Genomic DNA, 16585 nt, shown 5'->3' with positions numbered 1-16585 from the left:
TAGCTTCTACCGCCCTCTTGGACCATTTCATCCTCCACCAGAGGGCGACTGCCCACTTTAATTCATCTTCCTTAGAGGATGATCGAACAGCCGCCAGAATCAAATTCAGAAACATTGAGGATGGATGGAGAACCAGACTCCTCAGGTGGAGTCGGAATATGACTAATGAAGATGAAACTGCCAGACCAAGTGAGTGTGAAATGCTAAGAAATTATGTTGCTGCTGTTTTATATATAGCTGGCTACTGTCAAGGCAGACAATCACATTCCTCATTCGCATATAGTCTACCGATTTGGAGTTCTCAGGTGACAGTAGCAGCAGCGACACCATGTTCCTTGTGGCAAACAATGCCAAAGTGGGCATTTCCAGATGGCAGTGTGGCACCACGTCCCATGACTTCCAGTCTATCCCAGATAACGCGACTTGCGATTTTGAGGTGTAATATCATTATTAGAAATATAGACATCAATTAAATAGCACTTATGTCAGTGGAGTTGTCTTTTTCCACTCACTGTATCTGATTTCGTTAGAGCAGAAGTGACGTCACTTCTTGTTCCACCATACACCAAATAATTTTCTGGTTCCGTATATGTACCCACAGCAAAAGATATATCACAGAGATGTTGAAGATAAAAAAATTATATCACATTAAATTTTGATTCATTTAAATTAAAGAAGTACAATATAACTTGAAGTAATCTCACAAAATATACCAGGTTTTTTGTCGAAAACAAAGAAAAAAATTTTCAACTCCAACATATTTTGGTACTGTAGGCGAGTGTCTTATCGACTTGGGCCACTGCATCTTTACTTTTTTCATATTTCAAGTTCCTTTGATCCTCCCTACCGCAGGGAGACCCACATCCAGGGGTTAGTGTACCAACGATGAGTATAAAAACAGGCTGCCATTCGGAATCGGCAATAAATTGTAGGTCCTGGTCTAATTAGCCCTCGTGTACAGAAAATGACAGTGGTGTGATCAAATGATCCTACAATTCCTCTCATCTTAAAAAAAAATCACCTTGGAAAAATTATTTCATGATTTCTCTTATATTCAAAATGTCAGATAAATCTGTGCAAATTTTTTTTGTTGATTTCATATATATTTTATGTATATTTGTGGAGCATACTGGATTTTTCCCCTTGAAAATGCTAAAAATATAAAGTTTTTTTTAATCTCAATGTTTTTATTTTCTGTAAAATTATCATGTGAGATTGAGTAGCTGTCAAAAAATCATTTCACAGATTTTAATATTGCATTGGGATAATATTGCAATGGAAATTGCATTTATTCTCATTCAAGGTGTGATTGTTCCATTAGATTGATAATTTTTTCAATCATTAATGCTTTTAGCTTCGTATTTTATTCAAATATGAAAGTTCTTATTTTTGCAGTTGTATCTTTTTGTGGCATCTTCCCGTAGAAATTACTCAAACGATTTTGGCAAAACAAATGTCCTGTAGGGATAGCTCATTGCCAAATCTTTGGCATAATGAAAGGTATGAATTTTAGTTCCTTAGTTTACTTGAATTTTTCTAAACCTTTTATGCTTTTAAGGGTATAAAAACTCAATATCAAAACCAATTTTTAAGGCATTAAAATTTATCAAGACATGGAATCCATCTAGAATACAGTAAAATTCTGGTATAATGAGTATGGCATTGTAACGAATGATTTGCATGTGAATGTGAAGTGGTTGATGTTTAGGATACAAAACTTATTTGGTTATAGCAAGTTGTAAATTAGGAAGCATATGCTATAACATCAAAAATATTTTCAAAAATTTGTATTTTTCTTTCTTTTTCTTCCAGAATTTAATATGATGACTCATATCATCGTACATACTCTTTTTAACAATTACCCTGAGATACTTATAACAAAGAATGAACACAGAAAAGTCAATTTTTTAATCGCTTTCTATTTTTGGGCTTTCCCACTATACATAAGGGCTATGTGTTGATTTTATTTGACTTGTCTCTCCTAGTGACCAAGTAAATAATTACAAATTAATCTCTCCTAGTAACTACAGGAGCAGAACCTACTCTTTAAAGTTGTTTCTGAATGGCTGAAAAAAAAATCATGCTAAAAAACTTTTCAATCAGCTGAAAAATGTTAGCAAGTCTATACAGCCATGGAAGTGAGCAGTGATATATTAATTGGAAGTTTTAATTGTCCAGTTATGTGACTAAATCACCTTGATGATACGCAATTGTATAGAAAAATAGTCTTGTGTGCAAAACAGCTGCAGTGTGACAAACTCAGTTTCATGACTAGAGTTCTGTTCATTTGCTAATATTGGAACAAAATTATATAAAAGATGTTTTAATGGAGATTAAGCAGCATATTACTACAATATATCTTGACAGAGCAAAAGGTTTAAATTAGCTTATTACCTGAAGTCCATTGTAATGGTAATTTTCCTCATGATTGTGGATTGTCCTTATAAGGGACTTTTACTGTATAACAGACTGTTATTTATAGAATTTAATACTACTAATACTAAACCAGACATATACCTTGTCTGGGTCATAATCCCGACAGACGAAATACTGACAGGTCAAAATCCTGACAGGGTGGAAATCCAGACATGGTCGAATTAAAAAATTTAATTTTGCCGTATAAGGCGCACTTCACGCTTTCTGTTGGTATTTGCATTTCTCTTGGCTATGGGCTTTGGGGCGCCGATAAAAATAATAAGTTGTGATCAAATAAATTTTCAAAATTTAATTTCAAATGCATTATGCAGTGGAGTTGGCGAGAGGTGATGTTATGTCCAGTTATTCTCTCAAGCCTATTCAACTTGTTTTTGTCGAATGGACGATTTTCATTGCTAAGCTGCCTTACACGTTTACCTTGCTGATGTACTCCATGATTGCGAAAAGGAAATATAATAAAACCTGTCTTCAATGGAAAAATTTCATGGTCCCATGATTTCACTGCCAAAATACACATTAAAAAACCTTCATTAAACGGAACCTGTCTAATGCGGAAATGGAAAAGAAAATTGTACCCTTTAATGGAAAATTTCACACGTGGCAATCAGTAGACCAAAGGATCATACAAAATGTTAAAAGTGCTTCACCAAAATTTTTCACTCAATCTATGCTTGCAAATGAGATTTCTACATTATCAACACCTTAGATTAGCATAAACCTTTTCTGTACTTGATGCAGTGGTTTTGATAAGCCATAATCATAGTAAAGCAGTTGCTTTCTGAAATTGTAACAAAATTTTTCGAAAGAGCAGGCTTTTCAACAGCAGAAATCAGTGTAAGGGTTGAATTTTCAAATGTTATGCATGACTTAAAAAATTGTATGCAAGCTGTGTGCATTCGTGATCGCAAGGCTGAGCAGGACCGGAATTAATTAAAGAGAGGGAAAGGGGGGCAACTGCACTGTGGTGGAAAAATTTAGGGTGTGACAAATTTTAGGTGGGAACAGAAAGACTGTTATAAAGTCTTCGAATTTTACAGTGGTAGGGGCATCAAAAAATCATGTTGCTCTTTCCCTTACAAAATTCCTAGTTAAAGTCTTGATGCTGAGGATTACATAAATATAGACGATAATGTACAAACTGAACCTGACACAACAGACAATGATGCCCTGATCGAAAACTTTTGAGAAAGTTAAAAAGATCGTAAATATATCATTATTTTAGAAGACAAACAGTATAGGTCGGAACTTTATAGAGATGCTGCCAAAACTTGAATACATTATTTAGTAATTATAGACTGACATTTACATTCAATTATTTTAAATATAATTAATTTTATCTTCTATTTTTAAATTACTTAATTTATTTTCAATTAATTTATTTTTATATGTTATCTCAATTACCTACATGATCTTTACATAATTTTGCACATTATATCAATTGAACCTTTATTAAGCGGAAACCTGTGCTCAACGGAAAAACATCTGTCCCTTGCAATTCCATTGAAGACAGGTATAATGTACAGAGATGCCACTGGACTCTAATTTACCTGGTGGTTATTTTAAAAATCTGGGTCCTTTTGAGTGAAAGTGTGTCCCTCTCAAAAAAATTTAATCTTGAAAAAAAATTATGCCCCCCCCACCCACCCCATAATTAACTGGTATCTATGAATTTTCTTCCAGTATGCCCCAGGTTTTTGATCACCTGCTTATATTTCTTTGTTGAGACTGAGCGGTGGGTCATGTTCCGGGTAAGAGAAGAAGGTATCTGTGAATCAAGTACATTTCTAAAAACATGTTCTATCCAAAGGTTCATTTACTTTCATTGTCTACTTGTAGGAAAAACTTGCAAAAAGAAGCTCATTAGCACTGAGAATTTAATGTATGGAATTTTGCGCATGTAATAAATCTAAAACAAATATACAGTTGATCCCGCTTATGAGGTTTCTCCCATTTAGAATGTATGAACTTATTTTCGTGGTCCTAACAATAAGTAATTCTCATTGAGGTTTTCCTATTTATAACGTTTTTTACGACAGTTTTTGAAAAACGTTATAAGCAGGATCCATTTTAATTAAGAGTTGAAGGCACACATTTATATATTTACTATTAATCAATATATAAATTCCCTTCTGATTGATTTTACATTTCGTTAAAAATATCTTAGCATTTTCAATATCTTTTGATCAAATTTAAAGCAAATTAGATTCTTTCTCAGACACTTATCTTCTGATTCCCTATTCATACTTTAGTTTTCCTGGTAATATTTTCCTTCCCTGATGGTCCACCATTCTGATCTGTCGCCATTTAATTGTCGCATATTTTAACACCTGAATATGGAAGCTATGTCAGGTTTGTGTTGGAGAAACTTAACAGTGTGCTTATGTGTGTGTGCCCAGCATTTGGCATGTTTTGTGTTCAGTAGGTGGTGCCATCTATCTAGCGCCGCAACTAGATACTTTCTCAAACGGAGCAAGTAAAACACATTTTGGCGCACCCATGTAATGTAGAAAAGAAGCAGTTATAAAGGGTGAATTTGATGCCCCCCCCTATAGTCCAGAGCACAGGACACTAGACCCGCATACCCCTCCCAGTTGCGGCCCTGCATCTATTCTCCAAACTGGTAATGCGTGCATTTGAAGTTCAATGTATGCATATTTGTATTGTAGGTCTGTGTGATCGCCGTGGTAACCTGAAGTTTTTTTCAAAGGAATAACCAACTCAAAATTTGAAATCTTTAGAAATTCACATTTTTAGCCAATTACCATTGCGCAATCGCAAGTTCCAAACACAGATTTTCACCAAAAGCAAAATTTGGGGCAGGTTATAAGGGGCCCTCTTCCCCCCCCCCCCCAGAGATCAAAAATTAAAAATATTTTTGTAGACAATTAAAATATTGGAATAAAATAATTTATTTTATACTATCTGTTAAGAATTAGATTCTGGTGCCCCTCCAAAAGGTGATTCTGTGTACACACCCATGATTTTCGCGATGCGAAATGGTCACTACCGCATACCAGCTAGATGACAAAACTGGATATTCAAGGTCGAGTTTTTACAGATTCGGTTTTTTCCCACGATATCGGGAAGGTTTTACAATTTGAACGGGTGTTCCAATCCTTTACGATTTTTAAAAAAACGTGCATTCGCAATATTGTAGGAACAAGACACATTTACGCCGTAGCGACACCGTCTTTGAATGCGGCCATCGGCCGCAAAAGTACCATAATTTCCCATATATAATCAGAAGGGAGAAAATCTGCAGGGTAATAAAAATCTGAAATTTGAAACTTCTGTACACGGGGGGAGGGCTATCATGCTGTTGAGATGGTCCTGGTCAGGGCTTCCTTCAACAAATAGGCTAGCCAGGGCAATGCGTACAACCTTGAATATTTTGAAGTCGGCATGGTTCCCTCAAGGATACTATCCCTGAGGCTCGGGATGATTGTGCGTAATTTTTGTTTTTCCTACTTTATAATGCAATGCGGGGGGGGGGACAAAAATACCAGGCTAACTGGCAGGGGTGGGGCATGGTTGTGCTACAGCTTTTGATTGTAATTCTGCAGCATACACACACAAATTGTCTGAATTTTCAGTCGAACAAATACAGTTGTATAAAACATTTTACAGCATCTCCATTTATGTTGTGAGTGTATATGAAGCAATTTCTCCCAAAACCATATTTAGAAGAACAAATACTAAGAAATGTCTTTCATTTTGAAAATTTACAGCTGGGGGACATGATTTCTGGGGAAAAAAATTAAGGAAACAAAATATAAGAGCATTTCACAGGGGCAGCAAAATCAGAAGTGCCTAGAACGGCGAGAGCCTGAGGTTTGTCTCTGCTGAGAGAGACCTGGGGAAACCATCCCCCTTATAAATACGCAGATTAATGAAACGTCATCTGAAAAAATGCCCAAGTTTTTCTCAATTCTCATGTAGGCTCGTAAGCGCTGGAATCTAGAAGCCGAGGTCATTTGGGCCCCTCCAATAACAATAAACAATAAATTTGTTTTATTCATCAATGTGTGATCTGATGAAAACGACAGCGTAAAAAAAGGCACACAATAGACATTATGCCCTTTCCCTCAAAAAATTTGACGTAATAATCAAAGCAAGAAAAATATCACATTTTGGCAAATAAGTCTCTATTTTGGGGAAAAAAATTTAAAAAAAAAAAGTCATTTGGCAAACACTTTACAAATTTCATGATCAATTTGCCTATACAGAACACGCAACTGGCCGTTACAAAAATTACACGTCACAAAAGTTCAAAATGTTATAATACATTTAATATTCTGATGATCCTAAAATGGAAAACACTTTTCTACATTAGTTTTTCACAAAAAATCACTTGTGTAATTATCGGGCAGTCGATAATTACTACCCTATATAGATATATATTCAACGCTCATTATAACTACCTCATGTTATAGCGATCATTTCATTACAATGACCAGTGGGATAAGGTCCAAATGTTTTCCATAGAACGACAATCATATATATTTTATTTTCAATACAACTACCCTCCCACTATAATGTTCATTTTGAAGGGACGAGGGGGTCGTTATATCGAGCGATTCGATGACTATGCAATGTCCCTGCATAACGACCCAAGATTCTGATCTGGTGAACTTGGTACAATTGACACACAATGAGAGAGAGAGACAAATGATTCAAAAGAGTATTTTTAGATTTCAACAAAAGTAAATTTATTAACATTTTTAACAATTATTTAGGTTACAATAAACATAAAAGTATTTCTCAAATTCATACCAATCCCCATGCTAGTCCATTGAAATATCACAGTATAGTCCGGCAACTGAAGTTTGAAGACCTTTCTTGAATTACACGAGCCATGACATAATTAACCTTGACGGAAGTGAGCGAAGGTCACGACTCGAGACAAGGCAAGGAACCAGCTGGCGACGTGGTGAGCACCAGTGAAATGATTATATCATACTGCAAACGGGGCAAATAGACAATTCACCAAGAAGCGATCACCTTCATCTCAAGTGAAGTAGTAATAAGTAAGAAATTGAAAGCAGGATTGAATGTGATGTGATAATCCTGACTCCAGGTATTTATACCTAAAAAGGAAGTGCGGCACCATCCAACTCCTGGGACCGACCATCTCAAAAAAATATACATCAGAGCATGACCAATAGGAAAATATAATATCCAATTTGCATAATGAAACGATAGCAGATTTTTATAGGAACTCTTACTGAAATTGGCAGCAACAATAATTCAAAATGGCGACATGATCAGGATTGCACATTTTTCCAGACTATGAACAATGAAAATATCACAGATTAATTTAATCAACCATGCATGGTTATAAAAAAAAAGGTAAGATAATATAACAAATTCTATTAATAAAATTATGCAATTACAATTATATAAACATGTTTCAAAATAAGAGATAGAGGCGGGTTTGGCAAATTCCCCAAGGGTTCCCAACTATTGTTACAACCGCATATACATATATATATATATATATTATATATATATTTATATATGTTACTGTCAAAGCCCAAAGTTGGCCACTTTGTGAACTGGCCAGGCCAGTTGACCTGGCCAATGTCCGTATTACAGGCTTTCGCCACGCCCTACATGTCGTCCCTTATATATGGATCACTAAGATATCAATATTCAGATTCCTTTGATTGTTAGCGTTGCCATAGCTAACCATAATAATTATGATTAGCTATGGCTAATTATAAATGGCCATAATTGTCACAAAAAAACTCCAATGAGGCGATAACCTCGAATCATAGGCATAGATATAGGAATCAATATACAGAGGCTGGCAAAAGCCAGTATTTTGGACATTGGAATGGTCAACTGAGCTAGTCAGTTCGCAAAGTGACTAATTTTGGGCTTTGGCAGTAACATATACACCGTTATTCTCCTCTCTGGACTAAATCCCCCTAAGCTCCCACCGTGGGGCCATGGAAGCTGGACCCCCAGAACAACACTTTGCCATGTGCTCAGGTTGAAAGGGTTCTGTCTATAGTGAGAGAAGTACAAAATGATTCAGAAGTGGGGAATATCTATGAATAAAGAACTAACTGTTACACGCATCTTCACTAGCGTGGATTTGGTAATCTGCAAATTCTTCCTTAAGACCAACTTGGAGGTTGAATTTTGAGAAATCTTTTTTGAGGAGTCTCAACAGTATAAAATAAAACTACTGACAGAATTCCATGTTTATAGCTTCAGCAAGGTTGTAGCGAGGAGGGGGGGGGGGTGGGATCCGGTTTCTTAGCAATGTGAGAAAATTACTGAAATAAGTTAAAAGATAGCCAAATATATTGTTTTACCACTTTGTTCCCCTCCGAACAAAATTTCTGACTACGGGCCTGAGCTTCAATGGTTGCGGCTCGACAATGAATCAGTGAATCAGGCTGTCAAGACATGTAATTTTATACATATAGATTGAAAGATTTCTCTACCATTACATTGCTCTCAAAAACCTTGAAAATTTTAAATTAAGATCTTCATGATACGGTCTAACTTTGTGAAATATTATTTGGCCTTTAAAGTCTATTTGCAATTTGAGAGAGAAAGAATCCGCCTGGCAGTCGAGTCGATAGGGAACTAGCTCCTCACTGTACAAGTCTGGGTTTGAATCCCGGTTCGGGCGTGGATGTGTATTCACCTAACATGAACAAATTCCCTGGACCATGCTGATCCCTTGGGAATATGTGAATATCGCATTATTATTATAGAAAATCATAAGGAACCACAGTGTTTGTGCCTGATAGAAAAAGCGATAAATGCCTGAAAAAGGCAACCCTGAATCCTTTGCTTTTTGCCAAGTCAGAAAATGAAATGAATTTACAAATTACTGATCGCCATTGCTCTTAGTATGTGCCACAACCCACTTGCGGCAACAAATGAAAATCCTGACAGAAATCGCGAAGTGCGGCTTATATGGCAAAATTAAAATTTGAAAATTTATTTGATCACAAGTTATTATTCTTATCTGCTCCCTAAAGCCCATAGCCGCGAGCAATGTAAATCCCAACAGAAAGCGTGAAAGTGCAGCTTATACGACGAAATTAAAATTTTCAATTTGGCCATGTCGCAATTTTGCCTTGTCTTGATTCTGACCTGTTGGAATTTCAACCCTGTCAGGATTCTGAACTTAATCGATCTTGTCCATATTCCTCTGCAGAACTTCTAATCAATCGGTACATGTTAGAATGTGTGGTGTGTGCGTGTAGTGAACCTTCCGTGAAGTTTGTTTCTGTGTAATATTTGTTATGTATCTGCCATCAGTTTTTCTAACTATGCATGAAGCGTAATAATTGCAAAGTATCGTTGCACTTCATGCATAGTTTAGAATTTAATACTATTAAAAATGAAGGAATAAAACTGTAATCACAATCTGACAGGATTAGATAAATATATTGGAAAAGTTTCTTCTTTTCCATTGTTCCATTCCCCATATGAAAAATTTCTAGGAGCCTCTAAAATCTTAAATATATTGTTTTTGTAGATATCCACAAATGTGCCTAGTAAACTCCTTTAAACAGAATATCAACTGTTACATTACCTCACATTATGTTGTTTTTAGTAATACTACCCATGGGAGAAAGTGTTTGATCATGAACAAAAACATTAACAACATCAGTTTTAAATGCAAAAAACAAGAATGAAAAAGTCTTTTTTCTCAGAGTGAAAATTTTTGGCAAAAACAGTCATTTGTACTCAGGGCCGGATCTTGAATCCTGCAAACTACGTGGCAGCTGAAGTTGCCAACTGAAATTAAGCAATTTTTTTTGTCACCAAAATATTATTAGCTTGCACTTAAAAAATTTCCAGAACCAGCCCTGCTTGTACTTCATCACTGTTAACTTGAGGGTCGTTACTAAATTATCAACACTTGAGATATTTATCCATCGTCACCCGGTGCCTAGTTATCTCTGACTCCATAATTTAATATAAATGCTTGCAAAATCAATAATTATTGATCACATCGATTATAATCAATGTGATCAAAATCTAATTTTAACATTTATTTCAATTTTAGTAAAACATTATTCATACTCAACAGGAATAAGGATTAAAAACAAGTTAACATGTGTATTCACACAACAAAAAAAGCGTGAAAGATATAGGTTACAGTAGCGCCATGAACTGTCCTGCAACATATGCAATTTATATAAAACTTTTCTGCTTTGCATTTTACCACACATTCGAAATATGAAATAAATGTTTTAAAAAAAATCATAAATTTACTCTCCAATTCGGCCTTTAAAAGCAGTTAATGAACTGGAAACACCCAGAAGAGAGAAAAGTGTTTAATCAGCACTTTTATGGAAAGTAAGTATAATCACTTTCTTAACAAAATATATTGGCTCAAATATGTAAATGAAATAATTTTTACACAGTAACCAGATAATGTATAAAAAGTGAATGAAAAAGTGGTTTTCATTATTATACCTTTTTATGAAGCACTACGAGATGGCTCCCAAAAATATAATAAAATATATTTTTTGATTAAATAATTTTTTTGAATACATTGAAATTGAGTTCAATATCTTATCTCATTTTCAAAATTCTCAACAAAAAAATTTAATAATTGAAGTATAATTTATATATATATTTTCTAAATTATGCCGAAAATTGGCTAGACTTGGGGGGTGCCTGTTGCACTTGTCCCCTCAAGGAGGCAAGTGGAACCAGCTACCTACTAAAAAATAAAATTAATCTTTAAAAGGGGACACTGAAGAAAATGAGGTTGAAGTGCTAGCCCTGAAAATAGAATGATTCAAAAAACGTGCTGCCATATTTTGCAGGCTATACTTGATTTTTTTATTTTATTTAGAAGACACCAACGAATAAGGCAAATACACAAAAAATAATAAAAGTCCTAATGCATTTCAACACCAATGGGTGTCGTCTTCAGAGGAAAAATTTAACCACTAGTTTCGCTGACCGAGTTTCCCATTTGGGTTGAATACCAAATCTTCACGCTCGGTTGCTCAGCGGAAGAAGTACGTCTGTTCACTTCAAACGTCGTGGTCAGAATGAAGCTGTGAGCCTGCGTGAGATACTAATGCAGCGTCCTGATTGGACCTTTGCGGAATAGTGCTATCCGATTGGTCCATTCGAATTTTCTTGTAATTCGCGCTCAAAATGAATTTAAGCCATGGTGTTGCGATCTGGGGTGTAGATTAATTATCGTTCACCGCCGTTTAACACCATGGCTTAAATTCATTTTGAGCGGGAATTACAAGAAAATTCGAATGGACCAATCGAATAGCACTATTCCGCAAAGGTCCAATCAGGACGCTGCATTAGTATCTCACGCAGGCTCACAGCTTCATTCTGACCACGACGTTTGAAGTGAACAGACGTACTTCTTCCGCTGAGCAACCGAGCGTGAAGATTTGGTATTCAACCCAAATGGGAAACTCGGTCAGCGAAACTAGTGGTTAAATTTTTCCTCTGAAGACGGCACCCATTGGTGTTGAAATGCATTAGGACTTTTATTATTTTTTGTGTATTTGCCTTATTCGTTGGTGTCTTCTAAATATTCTTGGGCAAAGTGGATCAACTCTTCTATACTTGATTTAATGAAAAAAGTGATTCCACTTGCCTCAGTTCACCTTATTCAGACTATAAAAGTACATATTATACACACATGAGATGGATGCTGACGCGATGCCTCATTTTCAGTTTGGTCAAACATGTGCACTTGAAAAAGCAATTCAGATGAAAATGTATAAAAATTATATTTACTTGTGCGACGGTCAATGAGATGTATACGGAGTGGCATACATGGAAAATTTCTTTATTCTACATTAATACAGAACAACTCTACATTAAAATACAAAAATGACAACCCTTCACCATATGAAGGTTGAAATCGAACTCCTCAAGAATGTCTTCGCCTCTCGATACAACTTAAACCTTACGTGTCTCGTGAATAAAAGTATTGCTGTATGTCCTTGTCAACAGCTTGCCTGTTACATACTCCCCCTCTGGTTTCGCGATCTATGGGCTAGCACAAGGTATAGTCTGTCTCATTGTGGCATGAACTTTGCCGACCAGTTTTTCCTTTTATGGCTGAGTGAATGCAAAGTGACATGAACATTGTCTCCTGATGTATATTGATGACTCTGCGCAGGACCGTTGTCTACATAAGCTTTGCTTTCATCCTATTTTCATTCCATCTGCTGCTTCATTGAACCTCTTGTAAGACTTCGCATGGGAGTCAACTTGCTTTCGCGACTCCTCTTGGGATAGCTGCGATCTTCTGATCAACACGTGTTAGGGTGTTGATCAGAATCCTTGAAGCCACTCCCCCTGCATTTATTGTTCCTATCACTAGTTATGTTTGTACTTCTTTGGGTCCTTGACTCACAGAAGCTATTGCTGGACAACATTGTTTGGCTTGATATGGTACAACGGCACCATAGGTGATAGTAACCTGATGATCCTGGACCGCATTGCCTGGTACCAGAAAGTTTGATTCGTTCGCTCCTGCGGAGTTGTGTCTCTAGTGTTTGACCATCTGTCAGAGTAACTAGTGATGGCTCTTGCACCGGTTGGTGATGAACACACAGCGGTTCGCTGGATTCCACTACAGACAGCATGATGTGGATTGCCAGAAACATAATGTAGATAGTCACAGTCGTGACCCATTTTGTTTTGAGACGTCTTGACAGATCACAGCTCTCAGATTTAGATGCCCTGTCACCATGGTGAACTTCGCCTTGGGAAGTGTTCTCTTCCCCCAGACTGAAAATAATTTCATCCTTTTTCCATGACCTGCTGAACATTTGTTTCTGTTGCTGTCCTTCCACTTGTTGTAGTTGGCAGGAATTTAAGTCGACATGGTCTATCACATGTTGAACAGTTTTAATCGTAGACTCGTTTATGAAGTGAAATTGCTTATGAGTATTTTTCCCTGAGGAACCACTGTCCTTGCTTGAGATTCAAAACTACCAGCTTTCTCTAGAAAGGCAACCCCCAAAAGAGTTCTGTTACCGATGATTCCAGGTAGAACTATAAATTTTGTCCTTAGCCACTTCCATTGCATATTGACCAATACTGTTGTGGTCAACACATTCACTGTTGATTATTTTCCATTTGCAAGATGCATATTGACGGAATTTGGCATTTTGCTCTTTCAAAATATAATGCAGAGCGATACATACATTACTTGCGATACAGTGCGTAGCGCAGATACAAATACAAATACAAATACAACGCCACAACAGGCAAAATGCCCAACGAGGTGGCTGATAAAAAGATGCCCATAAAAATATGGATGTCATATGTTTCAAAAATACAGCAACCCCATTAAAAATGCAATTAACACAAATTACAAACAATATATACACATGATAAAATATTATACAATGCCCATAAAGAATACTTATGGTTGTCTTATTCTAAGAATGGATAGCTTCTCGATTTACCCCAACATGTTTATCGTATTTCTTTTTAAACGTGTCAATTGTGTTACAATTTACTACCTCCGGGGGTAAGCTATTCCATTTATTAACAACCCTATTAGAGAAAAATTCCCTGCGACACCATAACCTTGCATTGTCCCTCACCAATCGATACTGGTGTCCCCTTGTAAAAGCAGTTGATTGGTGGTGTACTAAAAGTTCATGGTCCATCCTATCCATCCCATTGAAAATTTTGAACACTTCGATCATATCTCCTCGACACCTGCGTTCATCCAATGTAAACATATTCAAAAAATGAAGTCTCTCTTCATAACTCAAGCCCTGTGTGCCAATAAGGACACGCGTAGCTCTTCTCTGCACCCCTTCAATCAAGTCTATGTCCCTCTGTAGGTATGGTCTCCAAAACCTTACCGCATACTCCAGTCCAGGACGAACTAAGCCTCGAAAAAGCGGAAGAATGACTTTAGGAGAACGCGAAGAGACCTTTTTGAAAATGAGACCAAGCATTCTATTCGATTTTTTGACAACCGCTGAACAATGTTCAGAAAACTTAAGTCGCTCGTCAATGAGAATTCCCAAATCGGTGACTCTAGTTGCATCCGGGATAGTGACACCATTCAACTTGTAAGAGAACCGTGGGTTGTTCGAACCAAAATGAGCGACCATGCACTTATCTACGCTAAACGTCATGCTCCATTCATTTGCCCATGCTGCAATCTTGTTTAAGTTGGTCTGGAGCAACTCCCTATCGCTTTCATTCCCGATTACCCCCATTAGCTTCACATCATCTGCGAATTTGCTAGTAATTCCATCGATACCCTGATCGAGTTTGTCGATAAAAAGTGAAAAAAGCATGGGGCCAAGGACACTTCCCTGAGGAACTCCACTTGTGACGTCTGTCCAACCAGAGAATTCCCCGTTCACCATAACTCGTTGCGACCTATCTCTTAACCACGATTCTATCCAATTCAGCAAGTTGCCCCCTATTCCAATCCCGTGTAAACGCTTCAAGAGTTTGCCATGCTGTACCCGATCGAATGCCTTCTGGAAATCAAGGTAAACAACGTCGACATTTTTGCTCTTACCCAAAGCCTTAGTCACGTAATCATAGAAGCAAAGGAGGTTAGTTACACATGACTTCCCCTTCCTGAACCCATGCTGATTATCCGACAATACATTATTCTCGTCTATCCACTTCACAAACTGCCTTTTGATGATAATTTCCAAAATTTTCGAGAGGGAGCTCGTCAAACTCGCTGGACGATAATTAGACACCACTTCTCTACTACTACCCTTCTTCGTGCACAGGCTGTTCTCACTTTGCCATTCACATGAATTTTCAACAATGCTACGGGTTTTGTTACAAATGAACATAAATTCAGTTCCAACTGACCAAACTCAGCTGTTGTCACTGTGGTTTTAGGATTACGGGGTGGACACACTGCGCTCTAATTACTCCAGAATATCCACATTCATAGCAGCTTACAGGTCGCTGTTCATCCAGGCTGATCATGGGAAGTGTCTGTTCATATGCACGAAAGCTCTGGGGAATCACTGGTTTTGATGACGTCCATGGATATTTTCTCAGTGTTTGCTTTCGGTAATTATACTGCTGATTGAATTTCTTTGTGAAGGTACTCCTGGCATCTTCATACGCATCAAGTTTCTCAGCTAGTTCAGATGGTGAGATCAACATGGCCCATGCATCGATGAAGTGTTCTTTCACTTGAAGGGGGCACCACTTCATCTGATCCGCTATAACTAGATTGATTAAGTCCTTGAAAGTTGTGACCTTGACTTCTGCTATAACCACCCTTCAAGATACGTTTTCAACTCAACATAAAAGTCATGCCATGAACTCCCTGAGTTCTTTTGATGCTTTTCAAAAAGTAGTCAAAATTTGTCTGCATGTAGCTTAAATCGCTTCAACAGCAGTTCCTTCACATATCGATAGTCCTTGAACTTGTCATCAGGTTCTCTGGTACAGATCCTAGCCTTTGGTAAGCTATTGACGCTCTTCGAGCAGGACCAAAAACAACCAACAAAATGTCCGATGATTGAAAACCCGGAACTGACACTTGAAAATCCCAATTTATCACAGCCGGTCGAACCAAAGCTTGGCAGTTCTCTGCTTCTATCCTCAGTTTCTCGAGTTTGAACTGCATTTCTGCTTGCCGGTTTCTTTTTCAGCAATTTCTCGTCAAATTCTCTCATCTCCGAGGATCTGTAGTAATCTTTTTGTGCAAAGACCTCATCGTATTCTTCACTGGACGTAATAAGTTTCTTCAGCTCTATCACTTTCATCTTGGGTTTGGTAGGTTCACCCATCTCTTCGGCGAGATGTTGGAGTTCGGCTTTTCGATATTTCGCCAAATAGCCCATTTTTCACTCGGTTGCCTATTTAGAATGTCTGCTTAAAACACCCACTCGTCTTTTTGAAAATGTTGCATGCCAATGTGACAGACAGTGAGGTATATATGGTGTGGGGTGAACATGGAAAATTCCTTTAGTCTATGCTAATACAGAACATTCCGTTAACATGCGAAACTGACAACCCTTCGCCATGAAGGTTAAAATCTCTTTCTGGTAGGATCTCTTCTGAACAGCACGTTGCAAGGCATCCCAGATATGTTCAATAATGTTCATGTCTGAGGATTTAGGTGGCCAGCGGAAGTGTTTAAAGTCAGAAGAATGTTCCTGGAGCCACTTTGTAG

General features: G+C 37.2%; 1 protein-coding gene across 6 annotated transcripts in view; it reads left to right on the top strand.

The window, feature by feature from the left end:
* The window catches only part of LOC149074195 (mitogen-activated protein kinase-binding protein 1-like), a 413671-nt gene that overhangs the window by 230067 nt on the left and 167019 nt on the right, over positions 1 to 16585 (top strand). For all 6 annotated transcript variants that reach the window (XM_089246846.1, XM_089246851.1, XM_089246852.1 and 3 more), the window contains one exon: positions 1396 to 1500. In XM_089246846.1, the coding sequence (XP_089102972.1) occupies positions 1396 to 1500 (105 nt within the window). The remainder of the gene's footprint in view (positions 1 to 1395; positions 1501 to 16585) is intronic.

This window comes from Pholcus phalangioides, unplaced genomic scaffold (assembly GCF_987345545.1).
Source record: "Pholcus phalangioides strain wild (caught in Gottingen) unplaced genomic scaffold, Ppha-v1.0 ptg000017l_1, whole genome shotgun sequence".
In the NCBI taxonomy this organism is placed as follows: domain Eukaryota; kingdom Metazoa; phylum Arthropoda; class Arachnida; order Araneae; family Pholcidae; genus Pholcus; species Pholcus phalangioides.
The sequence above is the reverse complement of the archived record's forward strand: the minus strand, read 5'-3'. Positions and strand labels throughout refer to the sequence as shown.